This window comes from Chelonia mydas, chromosome 13, assembly GCF_015237465.2.
Source record: "Chelonia mydas isolate rCheMyd1 chromosome 13, rCheMyd1.pri.v2, whole genome shotgun sequence".
NCBI lineage: Eukaryota > Metazoa > Chordata > Testudines > Cheloniidae > Chelonia > Chelonia mydas.
In genome coordinates this window covers 3,208,283-3,235,164 of record NC_051253.2, presented here as the reverse complement: position 1 = coordinate 3,235,164, position 26,882 = coordinate 3,208,283, and the positions used below count along the sequence as shown (strand labels likewise).

At 53.4% G+C, this 26,882-nt stretch overlaps 1 protein-coding gene and 1 long non-coding RNA gene across 2 annotated transcripts; one reads left to right on the top strand and one right to left on the bottom strand.

Moving 5' to 3' along the window:
* On the top strand, window positions 1-26,778 carry RSPO4 (R-spondin 4). The gene is made up of 5 exons (XM_027824979.3): window positions 1-305; window positions 17,167-17,355; window positions 17,827-17,970; window positions 18,512-18,697; window positions 24,540-26,778. Exons 1-5 carry the CDS (start codon window positions 227-229, stop codon window positions 24,617-24,619), a joined length of 678 nt encoding a protein of 225 aa, XP_027680780.2. The 5' UTR covers window positions 1-226; the 3' UTR covers window positions 24,620-26,778.
* Window positions 1,894-6,488, bottom strand: LOC122462808. The gene is made up of 4 exons (XR_006285618.1): window positions 6,431-6,488; window positions 4,853-4,961; window positions 3,897-4,020; window positions 1,894-2,373 (listed from the first exon to the last, which is right to left on the bottom strand). It is a non-coding gene; the product is annotated as an uncharacterized LOC122462808 (long non-coding RNA).
* Window positions 26,779-26,882: the final 104 nt, after the last annotated feature.

Genomic DNA, 26,882 nt, shown 5'->3' with positions numbered 1-26,882 from the left:
CCCAGCAGTGGACTGAGCACCACCCAGGTCTTCGATGCCCCATTCATGCCACCTTCAAGCTTTTCTGCGTGACTGCTTGAGCCACTTGTGGGATGCTGTGAGCTCTGCTTCTGCAAGAGCCATTTTGTCTCCCTCGGCCGCCCTCGCTCGGTCTGTATCCGACAGGAGGCACCCCAGCTGCTTGGATGCTCTGATTCTTTTCCTGCCCTAATTTACTCCTGCCCAGATGCAGTGGATACTTTTCATGTTGCTGTTATTCATCAACTCCATGGAAATGCTCATGCAGAACAGAAGGAAGAAACAAGGTACAGTCCATGCTGCAGTTCGCCTTTCTAGCTTGATAGCAACAGCCAGAGCTGTGCTCGGGGAGGGCAGCCTGGGCTCGGAGAGAGCCTGAGCAACTGGAAGAATTGGCAGGTGGGGCAAAAAAAATAATCAGCATTGCAACTTTATTGCTCTAGGATGAGGGAGGCATGCAGGGGGCATTTTAGTGGTACCTGGAGCTGAGCCAGCTGGTTAAGTTATAGGGGACGGGGCACTGAGCAATGCAAAATGAGAGGCCGGGGATAATTCACAACAGCAGACACAGACTTTGCCCTTTGATCCCTTGGTGCCCCCTCATCGTTAGCTGGCTCTCGTCTGGACTTCCCTGCTGCGCAGCGCTGCTGTGGGGCTAGCTCGGGCGGGGTTTGTAAAAGTGCCCGGAAGAGGCAAAGCACAGCGGGAGTGTGCTGTGTATTATCGAGGGGGTCATTTGGGGGAAGGGGGGATGGATAATTTAGCTGGCTGTCACCTGGAGAGCGTGTCCAAGGTATCGGAGGGCAAAGCAATGGGTTTGAACTGGCCGGTTTTCATGGTGATTCAAAGTTTTGTGCAGAACCTCGTATCAAGAGTGGGGGAGCAACACCTAGCACTGCAGGTGGCCAGGCGAATGGCCGTGCCATTGCAGAGCTCTGAAATCCTGCGTACAGAAGCTTGGCTACCCAGCCTCTCCAGTGTCAATGTTGCTGTTTGGGTGGGGAGGGTGGGAAGGTCAGGGCCAGGGCGCCTCACTAAACAGATTCAAACATTTTGGTCCAAATTCATCCTGGGTGTCATCTCTGAGTCAACTGCACCAGGGATAGGTTTGGCTCTTTGAGGTAAGTGCTACTTTGGTGAACTCCCCTAGTCCGTTCCGTTAGCTGGGATTGATTGGGTGAAACAGATGTTTTCAGCCTGGCTTTGTGAGCCGACTGCCATCTGAAGGCTCTGGCTTTGCTCTTCCCAGCTGGTGTGACACATAGATCCCCCCATGAAAGAACAGACCTGCTCAGAGAGACCATTCCTGCCGCAACTCTCTGCACCACCTGGCTGAGGAGTGGCCTCCTTTGGCATCTCCTTTCTGCCACCGCTGTACACCAGAGATGTCTAGCACTTCCATATGGTCAGAGCCAATGCCCAACACTGGGTGAAGATCATATTGTGTCTGGCTCGAAGCAGGGCAGGAAGCGCCTCTCACCTGCACACGGGTAGCAAACTAAGGCCATCAGACAGATCAGTCTGAATTCTGCAGCCATCAGGGCTGCGCCCGTTTTTATAGCTTGCCCTGTGTCCCGAGCAACTCACTTTTGTAATCAGAATCGGCTGGAGAAGTGACTAGTGTTAAAGGGAAGAGGGCTACTCAGTTGTCTCCTGGGAGTAGAATCAAGGTTCTCTGGTTTTATTGTATGTTTTTGTAAGAGGTGTTGAGTTGACGGGCAGCTGTTCATTACGTGCTGTCCAAGACATATCCGTTACAAAGCCCTGTGATCGCACACGGCATGTGCCAACCATGCTGGAGGCATGTGCCAAAGTTCTTCACGTTCTGAAGATTCAATACAAAAGGCCAGATCCTCAGCTGGTGTCAATCCATGGGGTGCCATGGAACTCAATTTACATCAGCTGAGGATCTGGCCCACTGACCCTGTGGTGTAGATAAACAAACGGCGTCAGTTTATCTCGTATTTAAAATATTACACAACTGACGAACACAACACCATGCCTAAGACAAATCAAGCAAAGTTCCCTGCACTGCTCATGGGAGAAACATAGGGAGTCCAAAGCTTTTGCTGCAGGGTCCAGTGATTGCCACTGACTGCTCTCATCCTGGCACGGGGGGATAGGGATCCTGGAGTCTGGTCCATTCTCAGGCTCTCCTATTGCCATTTTCTTTCATCCTTCAGCTGGTGTTGCACGAAGTGCGTTCTGAGAGCCAGCCAGTACCTCTGGGATAGTGTCTGGCTGCAGAGGCTAACCAGATGCCAAACGTTTCCTCTGAGAGCAGCCATGAGGCAGACAAGCACGTCTCTGGGATTCGGCATGAAGTCTGTTACGGGGGGCTTGTGAGGAGCCAGCCTGTAAAGAGAATTTGCTTTAATCAAGAGGCGCAAAATATGGGGCCAGATTTTGACCTCAGTTACACTAGTGTAAGTCTGGAGTAACCCCCTTAAATTCTACAGAGAAACTTTAAATTTATACCAGCATAACCGAGGTTAGAATCCGGCTCATTGTCTGTGATTGTGGGAGGGGTGTTTTTTGTAATGCTGAAAGGAGTCTGGACTCCTGGGTTCTGTTCTGACTCTGCCGCTGACTATCTGCCAGACTGTGGGCAAGTCACCTACCCTCCTCTGGGCCTGATTCAGATGTCACTTACATGGGTGTAAATCAGGAATTACTCTCTAGATGTGAATGGAGGTCCGGCAATGCCAAGCCACTGCAAGGAAAATCAGAACCGTGGCTCAGCAAACCCAGGTGCCTTGGCTCCAGCCAACTTAGAAATAGCAAGAGCTGATATAGTGAAACATCAGGGAGTGAAAGAAATATTTAAAAACAATTACTGATGATTCAGATGCCTGCAGTTGCTCATGGGTCCAGGGTCCCCCTTATGGTTTCAGGGATTTGACCTCCAAACAGTTCTCAGTTATTGTCCACACTAAATTTAAACCTTCACAGATCCATCAGAGAAGGATAGCTCCAGCCAGCAGCTGCCCAGTGGTCCAGCAAAGGGAATTTGGGGAACAGCCCAAAAGGAAATATCCTGGGGGACAAGGGGAGTTCTATACCCATGGTGCCCAATTTCTCCTTTGAAGGCACGTTGGCTATTTATAGCTCAACTTCAAGCTGCCACGTGGCCCAGATATGTTCTGTATTCAGGTTCCAGTAGATCGCAGTGGTTGGTACAAATGATTCTGGGTGGCATACATTGAGCCGTGACTAGATTCTGAGGAACAGCTGCCCAAGACCAGAGCAGCAGGGCTATCGAGGGTCAGGACTGAAGTCCATTGGCAGAGCAGCGTAGCGTGGGCAAACCTTACTCAGTGCTTCCCTTACACGAGGCCAGAATTCTCAACCTCAAACACTAAGGGCCCAATCCAGAGCCTTTTGTGGCCAATGAAAAGACTTCCATTGAGCTCAGTTGGCTTCAGATCAGGCTTTACCTGCACACCCCGTGTTGTGTCTCCTAGACTCCTAGGCTGCCCACTCCTGTCACAGACCCCTGACCTCTGGCTGAGTCACTGGAGGCCTCAAATCATGATTTAAAAACTTCAAGTTACAAAGAATCCACCATTTACACTAGTTTAAATCTGCAAGTGACCCCTGCCCCATGCTGCAGAGGAAGGCGAAAACCCCCCAGGGTCTCTGCCAATCTGACCTGGGAAAATTCCTTCCTGACCCAAAATATGGCCATCAGTTGGACCCTGAGCATGTGGGTAAGACCCACCAGTCAGACACCTGGGAAAGAATTCTCTGTAGTAACTCGGAGCCCTCCCCATCTCGTGTCCCATCTCCAGCCGTTGGTGATATTTGCTGCTAGCAGTCGCAGTTCGGCTGGGTGCCACTGTAGGCATCTCATCACATCATCCCCTCCATAAACTTACCAGGCTCAGTCTTGAAGCCAGCTAGGTTTTTTGCTCCCCCGGCTCCCCTGGGAAGGCTGTTCCAGAACTTCTCTCCTCTCATGGTAAATGGATCAAGTTTCCTTTCCATCCCTCCCGCTGTGATCTTTACGGGTGAGAAAGTGAGTCATCAGCTAGGTGTGGCTCTTGCTCCGTTGTATCATTGGCTCCCTCTGCTTGAGGGAGTCACTGAGATCCTTTCTGCTCTTCTTCCCTAGGGGCTCTTTTGCTGGACAGTTCCCCAGTAGCACAGAGCCGAGCAGAGAAGGTGCAGCAGCATGACCCTGGCTGCTGGATGTTAAAACAGAGCCTGAAGTGTCTGTGGGAACAGGCCAGCCCCAGCTGATGGGATCTGATTGGGACCTGACCGAGAGCGAAGAGCAAAGAAAGACTTTTAGGCTTGTACAAATTGGTGCATTAGCCATGCAAAACCCCTCTTTGCTCTCTCAGCCAGCTCATGTACCAGACAGGGCTCTGCCCCAGCAAAGCACATACACTCCTGCTTAGCTTTTGGCATGTGAGTCATCTCACTGAAGCATGTGCTTAAGTGATGTGCTGGATCGGAGCCAGGATCCCCGATGCGCTGACAGTCTCTGAGTCAATCAGACCAAAGACCTCACGTGCATAACTAAGTGCTACCTTGGGATTCTCGCATCCCTTTTTCTCCTAGCATCATCATCATCATCATCAACAGAGCTATGGCCCACCTGCAAAATGTGGATCTGACCCTAGACTTCACGCACCCCAAGGTCTGAGGGATCTGGGGCCTGGGGCCATCATGGTGGGAGTTGTGAACTCCATGCACAGCTTGGGAGTGCTTGTGTCTGGGGGGTTGGATTGGGACCATCTCTTGTGACTCCATACCCACCCACCCATATACAAGGGAGGTGAGAGGCTTGCAACATAAAATCAATACTTAAAATAACGTTTCTAATTACAGTTGCTCCTTTTGGCATCAGTTATTTGTTTGCTGTCCTTACTCCCGCTCTCTCCTTTTCCACAAAACGAATCCTGTTTCACACGCTCTCATGCTGGTGGTTTCTATGTCTAAGAACATATAAGAACGGCCACACTGGGTCAGACCAGTAGCCCATCTAGCCCAGTATCCTGTCTTCTGACAGTGGCGAATGCCAGATGCTTCAGAGGGAATGAACAGAACAGGGAATCATCAAGTGATCCATCCCTTGTTGCCCATTCCCAGCTCCTGGCAGACAGAGGCTAGGGCACCATCCCTGCCCATCCTGGCTAATAGCCATTGATGGACCTATCCTCCATGAATTTATCTAGTTCTTTCTTGAATTTTTTCTAAGGCTTCCTCCCATCGTTATATGCGTGGTTCCCATTCATGTTGTCAGGGCTGGTGCATACATCCCCCTCCCCACCTCAGTGCTTGGAAGGGACAGTTCTAACCATTGCATCTCACTTGTTCTGTTCTGTGTTGAAGTTACCAGCCTGGGCCTTGAATTTGCTGCTCCATTCCCTTCCCTCTCCCAAAAATTTACACTCCCCTCTCCTCAACTCTGGAGGTTTGGGTGAAATGGAATCTGAGTCCGAACCACCCTTGGTTCAAGGGACAACTGTGTGAAACCCACACCTTACCGATGGGGGCTGCAAAATCAAAACACAGTTTCCTCAGCCCATCCCTGCTGGGAACCAAGGGATGGGCCCAACCCCGCAGCCCTGGCTTCGGCACAGCTCTTTCTGCAGTCTATGAGCAAGGGCTGCATGGTCAACACACTCCAAAACTTTCCCCACGTCTACAGATTCTCACGAGGTTGGAGTCTGCACGAATCAGGTGTCCAGTGTAAATCAGGAGTAATTCCACTGAAGTCAGCAGAGTTATGCTGGTGTAAATGAGCCCAGAATCAGCACCAACACTAATGTTTTGTTGCCCTTCATGTGACTTTAAGGGACACGGCCAAACTCACCAAGCAGAGTGGGCTGGTGCCCGAAAGGCAGAGGGCTCGCAACCAGGGACGTTACTCCAAGGCGCTTCCCTTCCACGCTGAGCACAGCTCGAACTCAGGAAAGGAAACCATGTTGTGATTTCTCCATGGCTGGGTCTACGCCACGAGCTAGGGATGTGATTGGCCCCCCTTGTGTTGCTCTCACGGAACCAGCGTGAGTATAAATAGCCCTGACAGAGGCAGTGGAGACATGGCTGAGCTGGGCCGAGCACAAACCCACTGGTTTCAGGCCGGTTTGTACACGGCACAGCTGGGCCCTGCCTCCACGACACTCCCCATGCTGCTGCTACACGGCTCTTTATACTCGTGCTAGGCCAATGAGAGCTAGTGTGAGCGTGTGTACACAAGCCGGGCATGAGTCCCTGAGACAGGGATGGCCCTGCACTCCTGTCTTCTCCTAGAAATGGCTTTGATACCCGCAGTCCATAACACCACGGGATACTGTATTTGTGCTTTATCAACCATCACCCTCGTACAGCCCCGGGCAGTAGTTTTACAGTGTTATACAACCATAAAAGAGGGGAGAGATTGCTCCATGCAGAGATCTACCTGTACCCTGGCATGCCTCCGCTTGGCTCAGCTCTCCTCTCCTGGCACTTCCTTCCTGTGCTCCTTTTCCATTCTGGCAGTTAACGGGCTAATTATCCCCTTAGCTCTGCCCCGCTCAGGCTGAACTAGTAATTAGCCACCCCTCCCTTCAATCAGGCCCTCTCTGGGGGAACTAATTGGATTTACAATTACCAGTGCTGGCTCAGCTTCTGGTTCTCAGCACTCTGTCACAAGCCCATAGCTCATAGTGGAGACGTAGTCGCTTTCAGCTGGTGCCATCCCAAGCTAGGCCAGGAACTCCAAACTTCTTTCAGCTGCTCCGCTCCCAGCTCCCAAACAAATTGTCAAAAGAGAATGCAAAAAATATCATAAAAACTGAAAAGCGTAATAGACACTCGTAAATCCCTCGGCATTTCAGTGAAGTCCCTCCAGCTGCAGCTAGGAACACGAATGTTGCAGGCATTTAGCAAATATGTAATGCCGACCATAACAGCTTAATGGGTCCAAGGTGCATTATTAACTGGAGGGGAAAGCCAAGCCATATCGAATCCTCGTGGCCACAAATGAACCTCCTCCCAGCACAGCGTGGTGCCAGTTTGAGTCCCTGGGATCTGAAAAGGGGGCTGGGGAGAGATGGCAGCCGTGGCACATGCCTCCGTGTAAAAGAACCAAGCATAGGAGCCAGGACAGATGCTGCTTTGGGCAGTCAGCTGGAACGTGGCACCGGGGCCCTCGCCCCCAAGGAAGCTGCCGGGTTCTCCTGGGGGCTGCTTCCCTCGCTGTCAGGCAGCGCATGGGGGTCTTTGTGCTGAAGGCAGCTGCTGAGGTTTCACCTCCCTCCTCCTCTCACTGAGCAATGGGAATTGCTACATTGTTATCTGTACCTGGGGTTTCTCTATTGTCTTCAGAAGCTTCTCCCAGACCCCCACTCCCTCCAAATGCTGTCCCACCGGGTGCGTGCGAGCAATGGCCCCCTCACAGCGAGATGCTGTGCTGTCCCTGCCTCCGTCTGGGCGGTGTCCCTGGCCTGAGGAGCGTGGGGGGCTGGGGGCCAGCAAGCCTGACCACTGACACTCCAGGTGTGCCATGCGGCTGATGTCAGTGGGAGCTGGCAGGATTGGGGCCACAGACCCCTTCCCCCACCAGGGCCAATCCCATCCCCCTTATCCCAGCAGGGAGACCCGCAGTGGTACATCAGTTATCCCAGCTGTGTGGGCAAGGCAGGTTTCAACGTTACAGGAGCTTAGGGCTGCTGGGCCGCTGCACCCGCCCCTGTTGACGTGGCTGGGACTGAGCTGGCCTCTGATGAATGAGAGGCCCTTGCAGCAGCTGTCGCCCTGTGGGTGCACAGCGTTCCCCCCGGTGGCGGTGGCTGGCCTGGCGGGGGCCGTTCTTCAAGTGGCACAAAGGGAAACCAAGAGGAAAGGAAACGGAAAATGAATCCTGTTCACATTACACCTCCAGCCGGGACTGGCCCTTTGATTTGGCAATCACCAGTCAAATCCAAGGAGAGCCGAAGCCTGGCTCCAGCTGGAGGCGGGTGGAATGTGCAAGAACCCAGACCCGAAGCACGTTCGCTCTTTGCTCTCTCCTGGCAGGGAGCTGGAGCAGGAAGGCTGCGTCGCGCCAGAGCAATGGCCCAGTCAGGAAGAGGGGCTCGGTTTCCCTCTGCTTTTCCTCTCTCTACACGTTCACAGATGCCAGCCGTAATGTAGGAACTGGTTGGGCTCCATTCAGAAGGTGGTGTCCCCCTCTTCAGTCTGGAGAACCCAGGGAGCTAGACCAGCCAGCCTTCCCCAGCCCCGCTCTGACTTGCCTCTTTGTCTCAGCCCCCGCTGCCCTCCCAGACCTGAGACCTCCATGCAATGCTGCCGCTGCTCCATGCATGAAGCCAGCCAGAGAACCGCACCTTCGTTCCAGCCCCTTACCCCCAACCTGCACTATCCCGCTGCGGGTGCGGCCCTGGCTCACCATGTGTTCTACAGACCTCTCCCACCTCCTGCTCTTCCAGCCCTGAGAGCCTGAGAGTGGACGTGGCTCCTTGGAAAAGGCGGGCGGCAGCTGGTACGGAAGGGGCAGCGGGGCAGCCCAGCAGCATCCCTCGTTGCCCAAGCCCAGCTGCACTTCTGGCAGCGGTAGCGCCTGGCTCGTCTGTTTGCGCGGTGGGCTCTTTGGGGCAGGGGCTGGATACTCCCGGTGGTACAGTAGCTAGTGGGAGGGAACATGGTTAATGAAGGACATAACCCCCCACACACACACCCCCATCTGCTTTTGCTTTCCTGATACACTGTCCACCTGGTGACTGCCACTCGCCTCGCATTTGGAGCTGCTGGGGGCAGGGGAACCTGCATGGTTCCCCTCTGTAGTGATGACTCTCCACTGAGGGCCTGATCCAAAGTCGGTGGGAGTCACTGATCTCAGTGGGGTTTGGATGCGGCCCTGCGTGAAGACGGACTGATGACGGGAAGCACGTGGGCTGCCGTATAACTGCTTTGGAGCAGATGCCAGTGCTGTTATTCTGAGTCGGATACTGCCCAGGAAATGGGACCAGGTCTGGAATGCCAGCTGGCTGCAGGGCGGGGGCATGTTGTAAAGGTCAGTCACACTGGTGGGGCGGGGGGGGAGTAAGGCTAGAGATGGAAGCACCAAGGGTGTGCGGCTATTCGACTGTAAGTTCTTTGGGGTAGTGACTTTATCTTCCTGTAGTGCCTGGACACTGGGGCCTGCATCCTGACCGAGGATGCCAGCAGCTATGGAAAGCTGGGTAATAGATAATAATGGTGATAGGCTCAAGCTGCCAGCCCCACTCTGGGTGTGCAAACCCCACTACAAAATGGTTCTGGAGGAGGATTCCTTTCTTCCTTAACTGGGATGTGCTGTAACCCACATTACAGACCGCTGGGAAACCCGTATCAAAGATCCACCCTTGGGAGACGCAGCCCCTGCCTTAAACGACCACCTCACTGCTTTTCAGGCTCTCCACAAGAGCCTGGTCCCTGGTAAAGCAGCATCCTCTCCCAGGAAACCTGCTGGGGCATTCTGGACCCCCGCCTTAATGCACAGACAGGACACATCCACAATTTGAGCACAATACTCTGCCCGTTGCACAGAGTTGGGTACTGCTTAAGTAAAATCCCATGTAGCTCATAATAAGCAATTTGCAAACACCTAGAAGATAAGAAGGTGATAAATAACAGTCAGTATGGATTTGTCAAGAACAAATGGTGTCAAACCAACCTGATTTGGGTTTGTTTAGTCTGGAGAAGAGAAGACTGAGAGGGGATGTGATAACAGTTTTCAAGTAAAAGGTTGTTACAAGGAGGAGGGAGAAAAATTGTTCTTCTTAACCTCTAAGGTGAGGACAAGAAGCAATGGGCTTAAATTGCAGCAAGGGAGGTTTAGGTTGGACATTAGGAAAAACTTCTTAACTGTCAGGGTGGTTAAGCACTGGAATAAATTGCCTAGGGAGGTTGTGGAATCTCCATCATTGGGGATTTTTAAGAGCAGGTTGGACAAACACCTGTCAGGGATGGTCTGGATAATACTTAGTCCTGCCATGAGGGCAGGGGACTGGACTAGATGACCTCTTGAGGTCCCTTCCAGTTCTGTGATTCTATGATTCTAATCAGCATCACATTTTGGTCTCACTTATGACTGGGGAAGCTAGCAGGCAGATCAATGTCTTGGGAACATGAAAAATCTGTGTTGATAACACATGTGCCTTTCAAATGCTTTATAGGAAGAAAGGGGCTTATGGGTCTGATGCTGATCCTGCTTACACTAGTAAATCAGGAGTAGCTCCTTGGACATCAGCAGCGTCCTGCCGGTGGACAGTGAGATCAGAATCCGGCTGTTTGTATTTTAACTGGTTACGTTTTGGTATCAAGTGTGGCTTCATCTTCTCTGAGATCTTTGTCAAATAACATCCCCTGGCACGTGGAGCAGAGCCCCCTTTTCACTGGTTCCTTGGTTCGCTTTACATGACTTTCACAGTCTGTTTCATTGGCTTTAAACTCTATTTTGCTGGGACGCATCGGAGCCCTGGGCTGGGCAACCGGGACAGCAGGAAGCGACATTCTGTTTAAGAGCAGATCCCATTGTTAAAGTTGCTGATGACCTTTTCATGGTTCTTTACACTACAAAAACCTGTCTGCACATTCCGAACAATCTGTTGCAGCTCTGTGCATGGTTACTGCATGCAGACACATGCAGCTGCAGGGCGGTTTAAGTGGCAGATGCAACGAAAGTGCCCAGAGAATCAAGGGTCTGATCCAAACCTCTTTGAAGGGAAAGGGAAGTCCCCCAACGGACTTTGGATCAAGCCCCAGAGATGTTAATCTAGAGACTCTCTCAGCCCCTGGGATTTTTATTTTGCCCTTTTAGCTTTTATTAAGCTTTGGCTCTGTGAAAAACCTGGCTTAATGCAATAAGAGCCATTACAGATTGAATCAGCGCTTGGAGGCACACCGACGCTTCTGGTGCAGTTACTGCAGAACGTAAGATTTCATTGCAAATATTAAATGTCTCGCTCTTTGTATGAGCAAATGCCCCCAAACCCTTCTCCGTGTGACTGGGCGCAGTCAGAGGCTCAGCTCGCCGTTTGTGTGTGCTTGTGCAGTGCCGTTAGACGATGAAGTAGGAGTGCATTTTTGTACCTGGATGGGGGCCTCCCTTTTAATATGTTTTAACTACCCCATTGCTGGTCGTTTCAGCAGAGCCATCCAGTGACTCTGGGATTGTGGTTTGGGGTTGTGGGTGGAGCTTGAGTAGAATAAATTCAGCTGTATCCCCATCCCAGTCTGGGTTCTATAGAAGATACTCAGGGGCCTTGGGATCATTTGTGTCCTAAAGAGCTTCACGGCCACAGGGATTTTAGCCAGGGGCTGCATGTTTTCACACCCAATTGTGCCCACATTTCGTTGCACCCACAAATATGGACACACACCCATTTTGCACCTGTAAATCAGGCAGCTGGGTGGCCAGATAGCAATTTGTGCATGCAAGTTGGGGATCCACATGTGGCGAATGGATGCACGGTCCCTTTTGAGGTCCCAGTCAGTTCCATGAGCCAAAGGGGGGCTGCAAAGTCAGAGGCAGGGGCTGACAAGGTGCCTGAGGCAGACAGCCTGAGTTCCTGAATGAGGCCGTTAAACTCAAGGCAGGTCGGGCGGAGGCTCTGAGAGCTGGCTGAGGCACGATGCGAAGGTAAAACCAAGCCGCTTGGATTCTGCTCTGGGGTGAGTACGAGCCCACGTTCTGCTGGGAGCAGGAAATAAAGTTTTGGGGTCTGGGTAAAATTAGCCTCGCTCTGCTTGTGACGGATGCTTAAACTTGGAGTCTGTGGAGCTGCAGCAAATTGCACCCGCTGAGGATATGGTCCATTTGGGTTGTGTGTGTGTGTGTATATACACACATACAGGAGAACCTCAGAGGTACAGACACCTTGGGAAGGGGAGTTGGCTGTAACTCTGAAATATTCCTAACTCTGGCTCCAGCAGTTCACACGCCGGGCCTGGGGCAGGTTCCAGACGCAGCTAGGCAACTTCCTTGCAGGCAGCTTCTTGGCCGGCAGCGGGGAGGAGGGGTGGGGGGGTGGGTGGTAGAAACAGCAACCCCCCTCCCAGCTGGTAGAGGGGGGCAAAAACAGCACCCCTGGCTTCCAGGAAAGCAGCACAGACCCCAGTGCTGCTCCTGCTCTGGCTGTCTTGGGCTGGCAGCGGAGGGTCACAGCTTCCCCTGCTAATCTCAGTGTCCCCACCTCTGTATGTGGCTGCCCAGCACATGGGGGTGGGCACAGGCAGCCCAGATGTGCCTACCTTTCAGACGCAATACAGGCTCAGTTCAGTGTTTGCTGGGGGGGTTTTTGGGGGGGAGGGGGTAGGGGGGGTTCTTTTGTTTTTTGTCTCCACTGCTGCCTGATTGGTTACTTCCGGTTTCACGCGGTGTCCGGTTGACCGGTCAGTCAGTAACTCTGGTGTTCGTATCTTTGAGGTTCCACTGTATATATTTACTGGCCCGTTTTTCTCTTCAGACCGGCTTCGGCCTCTCTCGTGTTCATGTCAACGCCCTGGCCTGGGCTAAAGGTGATGGATTCATAGAGGGCAAACATCACCTCCAGGAACTCCAAGGCCTCTCCCCTTCCATTCCCTTCCCGTTTAACAAGCTGTGACACCAGCTGCTGCTAGTGTTTCTCCAATGGGAGAATGTGATGTAACGGTTAGAGCAGAGGAAAAGGATTCAGGACTCCTGGGTTCTTTTCCTGCCTCTGCTTTGTAGTGTGAGATTGGTTATATTGTTTAACATCTCTGTACCTCAGCTTACTTATCTCCACCAGGGATGTATTACCACCTCGCTCTGAGGGGGCTCGTGAGGGTTAGCTAATATCTCTGTGGCGCTTTGAGGTCCTTGGGTGGATGGTGTTACGGAAAAGCAGATGTTATTGTAGTCAGAGCCGTCCCTTGGGTATGGAAAATCAGGGCAACTGCTCCAGGCCGTGCGCTTTGGGGGCCCCGTGCTTCAGTGTGCATGTGTCATGCGGGAGGCGCTAGGCCGGCTCGGGGGAAGGGGTAAGGGGTGCCTGGGGGGCCAGGCTGGCCCGGGGGGTGGGGTTAGGGGAGCCTGAGGGGCCAAGCTGGCCCAGGGAGTTAGCAGGAGTCCTGGCACCGCCAGCAGGGGTCAGGCCCACACTCACTGGCGGGAAGTGCGTGTTCTGTTTCTTTTTCTTGCTCACCCACCACCGCCAGCATCCTAGCGCCGCCAGAACACGCCAGCACCAGGCTGACCCCATCCATTGCCCTTCTGCCCCGGACCCCTCCCTTTTCTGGGACTCCCCAGCACAGGGGGCCCCCTCGCCCCTAACACAGGTGCCATCCTGTGACTTTCCATCACCTCTTTCCCCCCAGCACTGGTGTCCCCTCCCCACACCAGATTTCACTTGTATAAAAAATGTTAAGGGGGCCCATACAGGCTGACTTGTCCAGGGCGCACCCCACTAGGGACGGCCCTGACTGTAGTGTTGGGCAATATGACGGTATCTGGCTCTGCCCTTCTTGTAACATTCCCTAAGCTTTCTTCCTTTCCTGTGACATTTAACAGGTTTCAGAGTAGCAGCCGTGTTAGTCTGTATTCACAAAAAGAACAGGAGGACTTGTGGCACCTTAGAGACTAACACATTTATTTGAGCATAAGCTTTCGTGAGCTTAACAGGCCTTGGCTACTTGTGTCAGGTCAGGCAATATTTTTAACCACTAACTGATCCTTGTTTTAACATGCTTTAGGATACGTGCAACTGTTATTTATGGGCTAAAGATGCCTCCCACATGTACTGCCTTACGGGCACTAATTAGATACGGTTATTCATTCACAGAGGGACTAATCTAGCAATCTTTGCTAAGGCCACAATTCAGCTAAGTACTTAAGAGGGACTTAAGCATGTGCTTAAATCCCTCTGAAGCCTTAAAGTTAAGTATGGGCTTAAATACTTTGCAGAATTAGGGCAGGAGTCTGTACTTAAGCAGCGCTCCTATCAAACCCAGAACTCACTGAACTCCATGGGAATTTGGCTGCCTATGGGCTAGGCAAGGACTGGAAGGTTTGGCCTGTGCTGTAAATTTCATTTGGTATTTATCACCCTTCTCTACATGGAATGTCCTGGAAATCTTCCCTTTAGATTCCTGCCTGGCAAGTTTGCTGGGCCAGAATTTATGGAGCTTTACTCATGTGGTATGGGTACCCAAGCAGCACAGAAGTGGTCAGTAAAGTTCATAGTTAAGTACCTAACTTCTGTGTCTCAGGCCTTTGATTTTACAGAGCAGTTGGTGACTGGTCGCACAGAGCCACAGTTCCAAAGCGTTCTAGCAACAGTCCAGAGATGTAGGAAATGTCCCATAGTTGATGCCAGTGGTTTTGTCTGTGTGTATTTGCGTGTGACCCTTCTGCACCGATGTGCATGTAAGTGAAGCATGAGACTGATCTCTGTCTCAGCCCTTTTTGTAACAGAGGGGGCTCGCGAGGGTTAGTTAATATCAGTGTAGTGCTTTGAGATCCTTGGGTGAATGGAAAAGCAGACATTATTGTAGTACTGGCCAATGAAAAACAAACAGGAATGTTCAACGCACAAAGGGAGGGCTGAGAAATTAGTGATGAATGATTCAGAGAAATCATTACAGGCAGACAGACGCCAGAAGCTAAGGAAACACGGAGCCCATCTCTTCTAGGACACTCATTCAGATACCGATCTGTGGGGTCCAAAAGTCATGCCCCGTTTCTTAGCCTGTGTGAAACCAAGGGGTGTCCTAATTCCCCCCTTCCCCCCACCCATCAGGACAACAGACAGCCTTGGCAGAACTCAACAGAGGCCAAGCACTGGACGGAGACGGAGGCTGGGCACCTGTCCCAAGCAGAGGGCTGAGGCGGAGCGGCAGGGCAGTGTGGGGCGGCTGGCTCTGCTGGGGCTGTGCCTGCCCTATGGATGGAGTATCGCTGCAGGGGGCTGTGGGACTGAAACATCCTTTTCCTGGTGTTCTGTCTGCAGCGTTCAGTCTCCAGGGCCCCAGCAGAGTGGCAAACGCATGCACGTAGGACGCCATCGCCCAGGGCCAGTGCTGGGGAGTGGGGCCTAGGAGTGAGAATTTTAAAGGGACAGAGCAGAGGGGAGGAGGCCAGTGCTGTGTAGAAGGGAGAAGTGTGACTGGGGAGGCAAAGCTGAGAGCCAGCGCCTGGTAGGGTTGCCAACTTTCTAATCGCACAAAACTGAACACCCCTTCCCCCACTTCCCTGAGGCCCCGCCCCTTCCCTGAGGCCCCACCCCTGCTTGCTCCATTCCCCCCTCCTGCTGTCACTCGCTCTCCCCACCCCCGCTCACTTTCGCCAGGCTGGGGCAGGGAGTTGGGATGCAAGGGGGGGGGGGTATGGGCTCTGGGCTGGGGATGCAGGCTCCAGGTGAGGCCAGAAATGAGGGGTTCAGGGTGCAGGAGAGGGCTCCAGGCTGGGGCAAGGGGTTGGGGTGTGGGAGAGGGTGCGGGCTCTGGCTGGGGCTGTGGGGTCTGGGGTGGGGCTGGGGATGAGGGGTTTGGGTGCTGGAGGGGGCTCAGGGCTGGAGCAGGGGCTTGGGATGCAGGGGGTGAGGGCTCCAGCTGGGGGTGTGGGCTCTCGGGTGGGGCCAGGGATGAGGGGTTTGGGGTGCAGGAGGGGGCTAAGGGCTGGGACAGGGGTGCAGGCTCCAGGATGGAGTTTGGGTGCGGGAGGGCATTCAGGACTGGGGCAGGGGGTAGGGGTGCGGGGTCCCGGCAGTGCTTACCGTGGCTCCCAGGAAGCGGCCGCCAGGTCCCTGTGGCCCCTAGGTCATGGTTTCCAGCCAATGGGCCCTGTGGAGCCGGCACTCAGGGTGCAGGCCATGTGCGGAGCCTCCCTGGCCGCCCATGAGCCTAGGCGCCGCAAGGACCTGGCAGCCACTCCTGGGAGCCGTGCAGTGCTAGGACAGGCAGGGAGCCTGCCTTAGCCCCAGGCCCCACTGTGCCACCAACCAGACTTTTAACGGCCCAGTTGGTGGTGCTGACCGGAGCCAGCAGGGTCCCTTTTCGACTGGGCGTTTCAGTCAAAAACCAGACACCTGGCAACCCTATCCCCTGGGTTTAGGCTGCTTGGAGTAGCTGAGGAGAGGTTTGATTCCCCTCACTGCCTGCTGCAGGCATTCTTGTACCTTACTCTGATGCAGCTGGACGGGGCCATGGCTGGTGACAGGAGACTGCACTAGGTGGGTCTCTGCTCTGACCCAGCCTGGTAATGTCTACACTTCCATCCAACACCCACAGGAGCCTTCCTTGGCTGCAGTGGGCCCTGGATCCGATCCAGACAGCGCTGCTGAAACGAAGGTGCGAGATCACAAGCTTGGGGCCAGGTGTTCTGCCGTATCAAGGAGAACATGAAGGAGCCCGTAAACACGTGGACTGTCCGTCTGAGCTTCTCTCAGGCCGGGGGCCTCTCTCCATCCCTTGAAGCTTCCCAATGTTCAGCTCCCACCGTCAGCAGTCACATGCGACCCTCTCACTCCTCCTCCAATCACACAGCATGCTCCTAGCTAGCTTCAGGAGGAGTCCCTAACCCCAGCTTGGCGCTTGGGGATCACCTCCGTACTTAAGGTGCTTGCAACAGCTCTCTGCTTTATCCTGTGTCCAGTTCCAACGGGCTGTGCCTATAAGTTATAGCACCCCCCCCCCCACCCCCCGCTGGACTCTGTCTGGGAAGCTCAGCCCTTAAAGACACAGCCCCTAATTCCACACCTGGTGGTCAGATGCTTTGGGGATGAGCGGCAGTTGAGAGCCCTAAGCTAGCTGCCCTCGGTTTCCAGCTAAGGAGGGCGGTGGGGCAGGATGCTGAGTGTGGTGCCTTTTGGCTGAAGCGAGGGAGCAGTGTGCAGGGTTAGCCCAGACCCTTCATTGAAACCAGCTCCTAATCAGCCCTCCACCAGCCTATTATTTAGCTCTACTCTCTCCTTCCCTCGCTTCTCCTCGACATTCTCAAGCCTACGTTGCACATCAGCCATCCCTGCACTGGGATGGACTAGCACTAGCTGGAGCGATGGTCAGCCCATCCCAGCCTTGGGAGTTGGGGATTATGTAGGATAAGAAAGCCTGGGGCAGTTTGTTCCTTCCTAGTCCCCCTCCCCCTGCTCCCGGCTTGCACAATGTGCCAGCTGATGGCAACAGCCTCTCTTCTCTGCCTTTTTTCTCTTGCAGCGAGCGCTGGCTTGTTTGAGAACTGCACGGGCTGCATCATGTGCTCGGAGGATAACGGGTGCATTGCCTGCCAGCAGCGTCTCTTCCTGCTGATCTGGAGGGATGGAATCCGCCAGTACGGGGCATGCGTCCACGCCTGCCCACCTGGCTACTTCGGGGTGCGAGGCCAAGAGGTCAACAGATGCACAAGTATGTAGCTCTCCTACAAGCTGCCACGCTCACCTGCTGTCCAGAGGGGGCGCTCAGCTCCCTCTTGCTTCGCCCTCCCCTGCCGTACCCCACCTTATGACAAACAATGCGCTGGCCTTTCGGAAAGGGAAAAGTCCAGATTTCTCCTCTTTGTTTCCTGCCTAAGAACCCAGCCCCTCCAGTCAGCTTTACATTGCATGGGGAGCAGGGCTGTCTAGTGGTTAGAGCAGCAGGCTGAGCACTAGGACTCCTGGGTTCTATTCCTTGCTCACTGCTCTGCTGTGTGACTAGGGTAAGCCACCTCACCTTTCCGCATCACTAAAATGGGGGTGGGATTTTTCAATGTTGCCAATGGGCTTTGAGATCCCCAGGTGACTAGAGGTGCCCTGCTCTGTCATCCCTGTTGCCCTAACACTCCTCTTGCCAACCGAGGGGCAGTTTCACTGACTGATGCCCCGTGCCTTCCTGCAGAGTGCAGGTCGCCGAGCTGTGAGAGCTGCTTCAGCAAAGATTTCTGCATGAAATGCAAAGAGAAGTTTTATTTGCACAAAGGGAAGTGTTTCAGCGTGTGCCCATCGAACACCACAGCCCAGCATAGCACCAGGGAGTGCCAGGGTAAGTCTCGGGTAATCTCTGCCCCTTCTCCTTTAGGACACCCTTCCCCTGGTTCCCTCTGCCCTTTCCCATCTGTCTGATTCCTGAACAATCCCCCATGGGTCTGGGATCCCCCAGCACCAGATACAGGATTTCAGTCCAGAGCAACATTTTTGCCAGCCTTGCGTACACTCGGAGAATTCTAATAGATGGTTCCAGGCCTGATGCAAAACCCACAGAAATCAAAGGCAAGGTTCCTGTGGGCTTCAGTGAGCTTTGGATGAGGATTAGAGGGGAAGGGCATGTTTTCCCAAAGCCTCAGGCTGCAGTCTCTACAAGTCTGTCCACAGTATTTCTTATCCAAGCTCTGGCCCCTCCTTCAAGCTGTGCTCGCACGCATCTGGCTGTCTGGGGTTTTGTGCAAATAAATCTGAAATTCTGAGCCTGCGAAAACTTGGCCGGGCAAAGTGTGCCGGCAGGAGGCAAAAAGGCCACTTCTGAAAAGGCCGTGTTAGGTCCCCATTGCTGCTGTTGCGTTACTGGTCTTTCCTTCCCCTGCCAGAGATGTGTGAGATGGGACCCTGGAGCAAATGGAGCCCCTGCAGCAATGAGGGGAGAACATGCGGCTGCAAGTGGGGATCGAAGAGCAGGACGCGCGAAGTCGTCAGGAGCGCCAAAGAGGAGGCAGTGACCTGCCTGGCCCAGCTGGAATCCAGGAAATGTAGAATGAAGAAGCATTGCCCTGGAGGTGAGGAATGGGGTGTGGAAGGAGATAATGCCCAAGCAGGCTGGCCGAGGAGACTGGATTTAGTCCTTGTATTTAGAGCCATTTGGGGAAAATTCATGCTCAAACCTCCTTTATGTCCCTAAACCACCAAAGAGAAGGGTGCTGAGTTAATATGATTTCCCCATAACAGCACACCTTTCATGATCGGGAAGCCTTGATCTCATCTTTGAAATCAGCCTGGGCCCATGTCCATAATCCATCTGGCTATGAAGAAAATTGCACTCACACAAGCATCCACATGTGTGAAGCAATTCTGGAGCTGGCCTTGCAATCCAGCCGTTACACTCCCATTTCCTGGGGGGTTGTTCTGGCAGTCTAGTCAACTGCTATGCTATGAATGCCTGGCTGTGGCTTAAAGGTCAGCCTAGAACGGCAGAGCCAGGAAGTGTCTATAACCGATCAGACTTCGCACGGGGAGACTGTGTTAGAACCAGGAATTGAACACAGGTCCTGCCGGGGACTCCTGCCCAGCCCGCTGCAGCGAGCCGCCGAGCCCAGGCCGACAACCGCGGGCTCATGCTCGCTGTGCTAAAAATAGCTGGGCAGCCCTACCCTTTGTCCTCAGGCCTGGGCCATAGCCGCAAGGCCTTCCTCTCTTGCTCTGTTCACCCATTTGCAAATCTCAGGGTTTGTGTTCAGGGTGTTCTGTTAAACATCAAAATAAAGACAACAGAATTACAAATTGCTGAGCTCAGCGACAACTGTCTCACTTGTGGGCATGTGGTTTAAGGCACTAATCCATATGGGTCAAATTGCGTGTGCAGGAAGAGCAGCTGGAGCCTGACAAATGAGCCCCTGGATTCTAGGCCAGACTCCACTACTGCTTCACGTGACTTTGGGCAAATCACAACGCTGCTGTCTGGTCAGTTTCTCCATCTGCTAAATACCTGGGTCAGGGAGGCAGAGTGAGAACATCAGTGTTTCAACATCCTTGGATAAAAGGCTCTAGAGAGCTGCAAAGTATTACACTCATGCATATTTGCTAAATTAATATTGAATATTATAAAGGTGATTTCTGATCCATGGCTTGCAAAATGACCCCTGCCAGGAGACTCGACCCACGGAGGTTTTCACTAAATTGGGTTTTACTGCTCTAATGTTCCCTTCACAGGCCATGAAATCCATCCTGCACCCTAATTCCAAACCTATCCAGTTCCATTATCCAAACTGGGGAGCCTCCAGCTTCAAGGATAGCCTGCTGCTGAAACATAGACCCCTCTATTGCCACCATCTCCCTGTATCCAGTGATCACCATTCTCGAGTTTCCCAGACAAGAGCAGGGGATTCTCGGTTTAGGAATCAAATCTAAAATCCTTGCTGTGGATCTTTGCGCCCAATGGAAACCAGAAGGTTGCTGAGGTCATTCTTGGATGTGATTGGCCGGGCTGTGAGTGTTCTCAGACATATTTACTTCATAACTGGCTTGTAAGGAGTACTGGTCTGTCGCCCTTGGAATGAGATCCGAGTACCTGGCCCCAGAGTTTGAGTGATTTATGGCTCTGAGCCCTGACTCGCTAAGTGAAGAACCACATTGCTTCAAGTGACAAAAGCCGAAGGGGGAGACAGCAAACGAATGATCAGTCGATTGATCGATAGCTCGTAAAAGAAGTAGGGAAAGAATGCAAGGAAAGGGGGAAAAGAGAGGGAGATAGGAGTGATAGAGTGGGGAAAGGAGGAGTGAAGGGCTGAAGTAAAGAGAGATCTGGAGGCTGAGCATAGAGAAATTCTTCCTCCTCCTCCTTCTTGGCCCTTTCAGCTTGTATTAGGAATAAAATAAATCACAAATACTTTCCCCTAATAATGATGCCTAGGAGCCGCGATCTTCCACTGGCTCGTCATTCCATCCAGCTCACAGCATTGGGGAGCATAACGGGAGCCAGGTGGCAGGAATTTAGGGGAAATGTTGCTTTCTCCTCCTCTCCCGAGCTCTGAAAACTGGTGACAACGGGATGCCCCTGCTCCTGTACGCACTGCTCCTGAAGCTGGATGTTCCCCTAGCCCTGAGCCGGGGGGTGGAGGGGTGTGTGTGTCTTGCTTTGGCTGCTCCTCCCTGCCGTGTGTGCAATTGCATGTTTACTCATTACTGACCTTTCAAAACAATGTGCTGCTCCGTAACAACAAACCCCTCCGTCTCCTATTGTGCTGAAAACCAGACCCAGGCAGGACAATCCATATGTCAGCTTGGAGGGAGCCTCTGTCAACAATCTTGACTCAGCCTTGGGCCTCCTTGCCACCATCCTTACAGTGCTGGCACACAGGATCCCAGGGGCTGGGATGCTGACGAGGATCCTTGATGGGTCAACATAGCTGTTGCTTCAGAGCAACCACGTCAGGCATGTTCCCAAGGCCTCCCCCAATCTCAGTCGTAGAAAGGCATCTGGCCTAAGGGGTTAACATGGACCCAAAAGAGGACAGAATAAAACTAGGGCCCTCCCTGACGCCGGGGCAAGAGGCAAGGGCTAGTGAAAGGAAGAAGATGTCGTGGCGGCATCAAATACCTCGGGTGACTTCTCTCCATTTCGTGGGAGGAGCAGTCTTCCCATCCAAGCCACAGGGGAATGGTACTGATAAGTCAAAGTTTCCTTTGATGGCTCAGTGTATCCCCTGTGGATCACAAAGCATGGAGCAGCCCTTTGAAGCTACCAGAGCAGAGCTGGGAGGGTTTTAAACACGAGGTTTCCTTTCAAACGGAGACATTGGAATGGGGATTCTGCCTCCCCACAGGGCAGTCGCTGGAGCATCAGATCTTTCCAAGGCCGTCAGTGAATCTGATTTACAGATGCTGTTCGGGGGAAGCTAGGAAAGGCTTTAGCTTGTCCTTCTGGGCCTTGACAGCTCAAAGTAACATCATTGGCTTGATTCCACGCTGGGAACTGACATGAAACAAAATGGAGAGTTTGGGCTGTGATCAAAGCTGCCGGAACACTGCCAGCGGTAACACGGAGAAGGGGAAAAGAAAACAGACACCAAGCAAGGAAATCAGATGTAGGGAGAGGAAAGGCAGAGAGCTGGGAACAATCCTGCACAGACCCTGGATCAGAAACCCCATGGGAACAAATGCCCAAGCAATGGGTCCGTCTTGTCAAAGCCCAAGCTTACACCTTGGTTCAGAGGGTGAACTCACTCTGGACACCAGGCCTTCAGCCCACCAAATTCCAGCTCTGGTGGGTGTTTCAGCAGTGCATAGGCCCCTAGCTAGTTTTCTGCCCAGAGGCATAGGTCAGCCGGACAGAGCAAGAAAGGTACGTGTCTGAAGAGACCAGCCAGGAGGGCTGTGTGTGTGTGTCACTGCCCGTGCCTTGTGTTGCCATCCCTTTAGAGGTGGCGCTGTTCTCTCTCAATCAGTGGTGCACGGTGGGGCTAGGGGATGCTGGGCACCCTTCAGATGAAGCCTAAAGCCTGGCGCCTGACCACTGGTGCCTATAAAGATTCGGTGGCCCCTTTGCAAGATCAGGAGTGTCAACCCTGGTGTCGTGACCAAATTCCCAAGGGGACATTTCCACTTCACCTCCAGAATGCAGCATTCTTCACTTCCTGTCCTAAACTGTCCCGCAGCGTGGCTGTTAAATCCCAGAGGCGCAGGGCTGACAAGAGGGGAGGAAAGAGAGGACAAGAGCACTAGGGTCCCCCCAAAACCTCGGTAACTGGGGTGAAATGGGAGGGGTTGGGCCCCAGCCAACATGATGTGTTGGGGCCCCAGATTTCTCTCAATGGGCCTGTAGAAGTCGCTGCTTTTGCGTGATAATGAATGGGCCCCCATGGATAATTTTTATATATAGGCTTGTGGAGTTTGAAAAAGGCTTTACAATGACAGGCGATATATAGGGGCTTGATCCAAAGCCTATTGAAATCAATGGGACTTTTCCCTGTTCTTTTGGCTCAGGCCCTGGGTGGTCTGTCCTCTACAGGAATGCTTGTTCTGGATGAACATGCATTTGTGTGTGTAGAAACCTGTATTGTTTAGGGGGCTCTGACAATCCCCCCTTCCCCCAGTGTGAACTTCCCCTTTGTGGAACACGCCAGCAGAGACAGGAGCTACTGCTGGAGCGGACAATCCGGGAGCCAACTCATTCGGGGCTTGGCCGCGTGGCTTGTACCACAAATGAGAAGAAAAATGCAGAACGAATCTTCTGCTACATGGGAAGCCCTGGCAGCCGGGCTCCTCACAGCAGAGCGGAACTGGGAGCAGCCGCGGCGAGGAGGAACACCAAGCAAACTCCATTCTCATGTGTTCCCAATTGCCCGGATTAGGGATCGCCCTGGGGTGGGTGTCAGACGCTGTCACCGCCAGCGAAAGTTCCAGGGATGTGAGGAATCTGACAGGGCGCCAGGCTCCTCCTGGCATTTTATGTTTCTCCTCTTTAATATCCCTCCCTCCAGCTTTCCCGTGTTCCTGTTTGTTTCCTTCATTTCCTCTTTCCAGCCTCCATTGACCCTGGGTCTACGCTGCCGGGGTGGGAAAAGGGCTCTTTTCCCTACTACGCTGGGGGCTGTTGTAGAGACCCCCCTCCCCAGGGGGGACACACCCTTCTCTCCAGGCCCAGGATGGAGCCTGGTTTGATACCCTTCTCTCCCAACCTGGGGGAAATCCGCCGGGGCAGGGAGACCAGTACATTGACACAGAGGCTTGCTCGGCAGAGCTGAGAGGAACGTTTGACCTAGATCCAAAGCCCGCTGAAGCGGCTGGGCGGCTATCCACTGACTCCAGGGAGCTTTGGATCTGGGGGTCTCTCGCCATTAATCACACAGCCCAAGTCTGCTCCTGAGTGCCCAGCCCTCTGCTAGAAAAAGGGTGGGGTCTCATCTGTGCTGCTCTCATGTTCCTCTCTACTGCAGAGATGGGTCTGAAGTGAGCCCCCCTATTCCCAACACAGAAAGGCCGAGGTGCTCAAATCCCAGAGGCAGTGCCCAAATCCCAGAGGTGGGCCCATCTCTGCTTTTATGCATCAGCTGCCCTCCCCCTTTTGTCCTTTTGCTTTTTCTTCCCTCTACCCTGGACGCCCAAGAAACGGCTCTGGCCTGAGCTGAAGGTTCTGGGGTCACGTTTGGCTCCTTTCTATGTCCTGACCAGTCTGCTCTGCTGGGGGAACCCCTCTGACTTCCATGGAGGTTTTGGCCCCAAGAGCCTGGGTAGGAACTTTGCCAGCTAAGCTGCTGGACCTTGCTGCTCGTTGTTTGGGCTGAATATGGGGCTGCAGCCTGTGCATACCCTGGCCATAAAGTAAGGGAGGGAGCGGAGAGGTGGGTAGCATGGTCAGAACTACAGCCCAAGGGGCACATCCAGTCCCCATTGAACTGAATGGAACTCAAGGGTTCACCAGGTAGGGGATGGGATCTATCCTCCCATTGTACAGATGGGAACCGAGGCCCAGAGAGAGTAAGTGACCTGCCCACAGTCACCCAGGGAGTCTGGGACAGAGCAGGGGTTTGAACCTAGGTCTCCTGAGTTCCAGCTCAGGCCATCCTTCCTTAGCTCAGTATAACACCCCTGGGAGATGGCGATAATACTATTGACCCCCCTCCCTATTTCACAGCTGGGGAAACTGAGGTCTAAACAGAGCGATTAAATAACGACTCCAGGGGCACAAAGTGTTAGACTTGGGAGGAGAACCCAGGAGTCCTGCTGGGCTGGATGGAGGGTTGGGACTCCCAGTCTCCTGTTCCAATCACTAGCTCCTCTCCCCGCACAGGGAGTATCCCTTTCCAAACAAACTCTTTTCACCGCAGTGAGCTGAGAAGTAAAACCAGGTTTCGAAGGCGTTCCCGGCTCCCAAGCCAACGAGCGATCCTTTCTGTGTTTCAGAGAAGCCCAAGACCACAAAGAAAACGAAAAGGGAAAAGAAACAAAAGAAACAGAAGGGAGATTCGCTGGCGTGCACCTAACCTGCATCCTCACAGGTGGGACTTCGGGAGGCAGCACTGGGGGCAGCCCCATGGGAGCGCTGTGGGGCACAAAGGAGGTCTTCACCCTGAGGTCTCAGCAACATTTCCTTCTCGGCTTTCGTTTTTCCACCTTTTCCAGCCAGAGAATATTGCACAATTCCCCACACCCACGCACACATGCACACACACCCACACATCCCTACATGCTTCTTCTGAGGCCGTTTCCGGCCTGTGAAACATTTCCTCTTCAGAAAATCTAATTTTCAGCCCAACAGCGAGAGCAAAGCTCTGTTTTCTCCCCTTCCCCTGATGCACCCTCACAGTCCAGCTCCTTCTCTGGTGCAACCAGAGCCAGCTGCCTTAGGGAGCCGGGTGACAGCGAGCGAGAAAACACCACTGGCTGGGCCAGCATGGTGGGTTTGCACCCCCAGCTCAGCTACCTGCCCAGCGAGAAGAGTTACAGAACAGCACCGAGCGGGGCCTGCACCTCCAGGGGGAAGAGGAGCTTTGAGTCCGGCACTGAACGGCCTCCTCCCCCTTTGCTCTCAAGACATTCCCCATCCGTAAAGAGGCAAGTTATCACTGCGCGGCGCCATCACCCAGTGCGGCAACACAGCAAAAATGGCCAGCAGGACATTCGACGGACACGGGGCTTCACCAGTTCTTCTGGAGCTGACTGGTGGGAGGTGCCCCTTTCCCTGGCAGGCGCGTTCCCTGCCTCCAGACTGGATTGATGTGGCAGGTTCCCCCCCCACCCAATGGAACTGAAGCAGAATGCCAGCAATGGACCATAACCAGGAGGTGGGGAGCAGCATCTCTTGGAGAGCCCCCTCGCTGCTACGTTACAGCGAGGCTGGCCATGCCTCCAACTCCCACCCAGCACCTTCAGCCCAATTACGTGGCCGTGCAGAGGTCTGAACTGCCCCCATGCCAAGCCTCCCAGCCTTCTCCCTCCAACAATTTCCCCGCCTGCTGCTCCCGCAGACCCCTGCTTGGGGGTAAGTGGGAGGAGGAGGCTTACACATCGCGCTGGCTCTTTCCTGGGTGCCAGCTGTCTGTGTGAGAAATGAAAGCATCTGTGAACATAAAAGCAGGGGAGAGCCGAGTGACTGAAACAGGGGGACATTCCCCAGGCTGGAAATCTCAGCCTAGGGAAATGAGAATTGCACCAGACCCTGGCCATGCTCCATCTTCCTCCCCAGGGCTGTGATCCTGCCAGGTGGCAAGTGCCCTCAGCTGCCCTGTCACTGCAAATCTGGCACTCGGCACAGGATAGGACCAAACTCCAAATACGGAGCCCCAGCATCCAATCCCGCAGGCCTTACTCGGGTACCACTCCCATTGCCTGCGTAAGGGCTGGGGGATTTCCTCCCCTGGACAAACCGGGGCAATAGAAGAATCCTGCTCCCCTGCAACACCCCAAACTGTCCCTCAGTTTTAGAGTGGGATTCAAACTTGGTTGAAATACTGGACTGAGAGTCTGGAGAGTTGAAATTCTGTACGTAAATCTCTTGTCCTATTGCCATGCAGGAGTAGGAGGCAAGCATGAGTGACCACCAGAGATAAAAAGAACAGAGATAGAAAGAACTTCCTCATGAGCTACCCAGCCCACCCACTCTGGAGAGTTTATCCAAGTGCCAGAGAAGGATCTGAGCTTTTGGATTCTTCACTGCACCAAAGGCAAACTCTGCCCCTTAGGTGGCCAGTCCAACCCTCACTCTGGACATGCCCTGTGGGGATCTGTGAACTCTGCCATGTTGGTGTGCAGAAAGGGTTAGACAATATCTGCAAATTCCTCAAATATGTGTATCACTCTCACAGAGATGTGTGGCATTACAAAACCCAATCAAGAAGATAGGCAGCTCGGCAGCTCTCGCTTTCCAGTTCCAGACCTCCTTGCACCCTTCGCCAATGGGAGGGTGAGAACTCAGGATGTTTCAAAGCAGACTTTCCTGAGAGTCCCGCCCATCAGAGTGGTGTAGGTACCAGATTAAGTTCTGTTAGGGCAGAGTTCCAGACTCCCTAGGGTGGGAAGGGGACATTACATGGGGGCATTACAGCATTTCAGCGGAGAAAGAATTGTTCTATAGAATTACAGTGCCGCCCTACCAACAAGCTAGAGCTGGGACCGAACCAAAACTAGATCTAAGCCCCCCCCCCCCCCCCCCAAAAAAAAAAAAAAAACCAACCCTGGAAATGGTCAGCCCTGGCTCCAGATGGAGGTTTTGTACCTTAGCTCCTTCTCTATCCCACGCAGGGTGAC

Bases quoted from the DNA above. Each gene is read 5' to 3' on its own strand.
- RSPO4 (XM_027824979.3), top strand. From the start codon at position 227: ATGCAGTGGATACTTTTCATGTTGCTGTTATTCATCAACTCCATGGAA. The intron at 17,356-17,826 runs GTATGTAGCTCT...GCCTTCCTGCAG, and splicing joins AGAGGTCAACAGATGCACAA to AGTGCAGGTCGCCGAGCTGT. The intron at 18,698-24,539 runs GTGAGGAATGGG...TCTGTGTTTCAG, and splicing joins GAAGAAGCATTGCCCTGGAG to AGAAGCCCAAGACCACAAAG.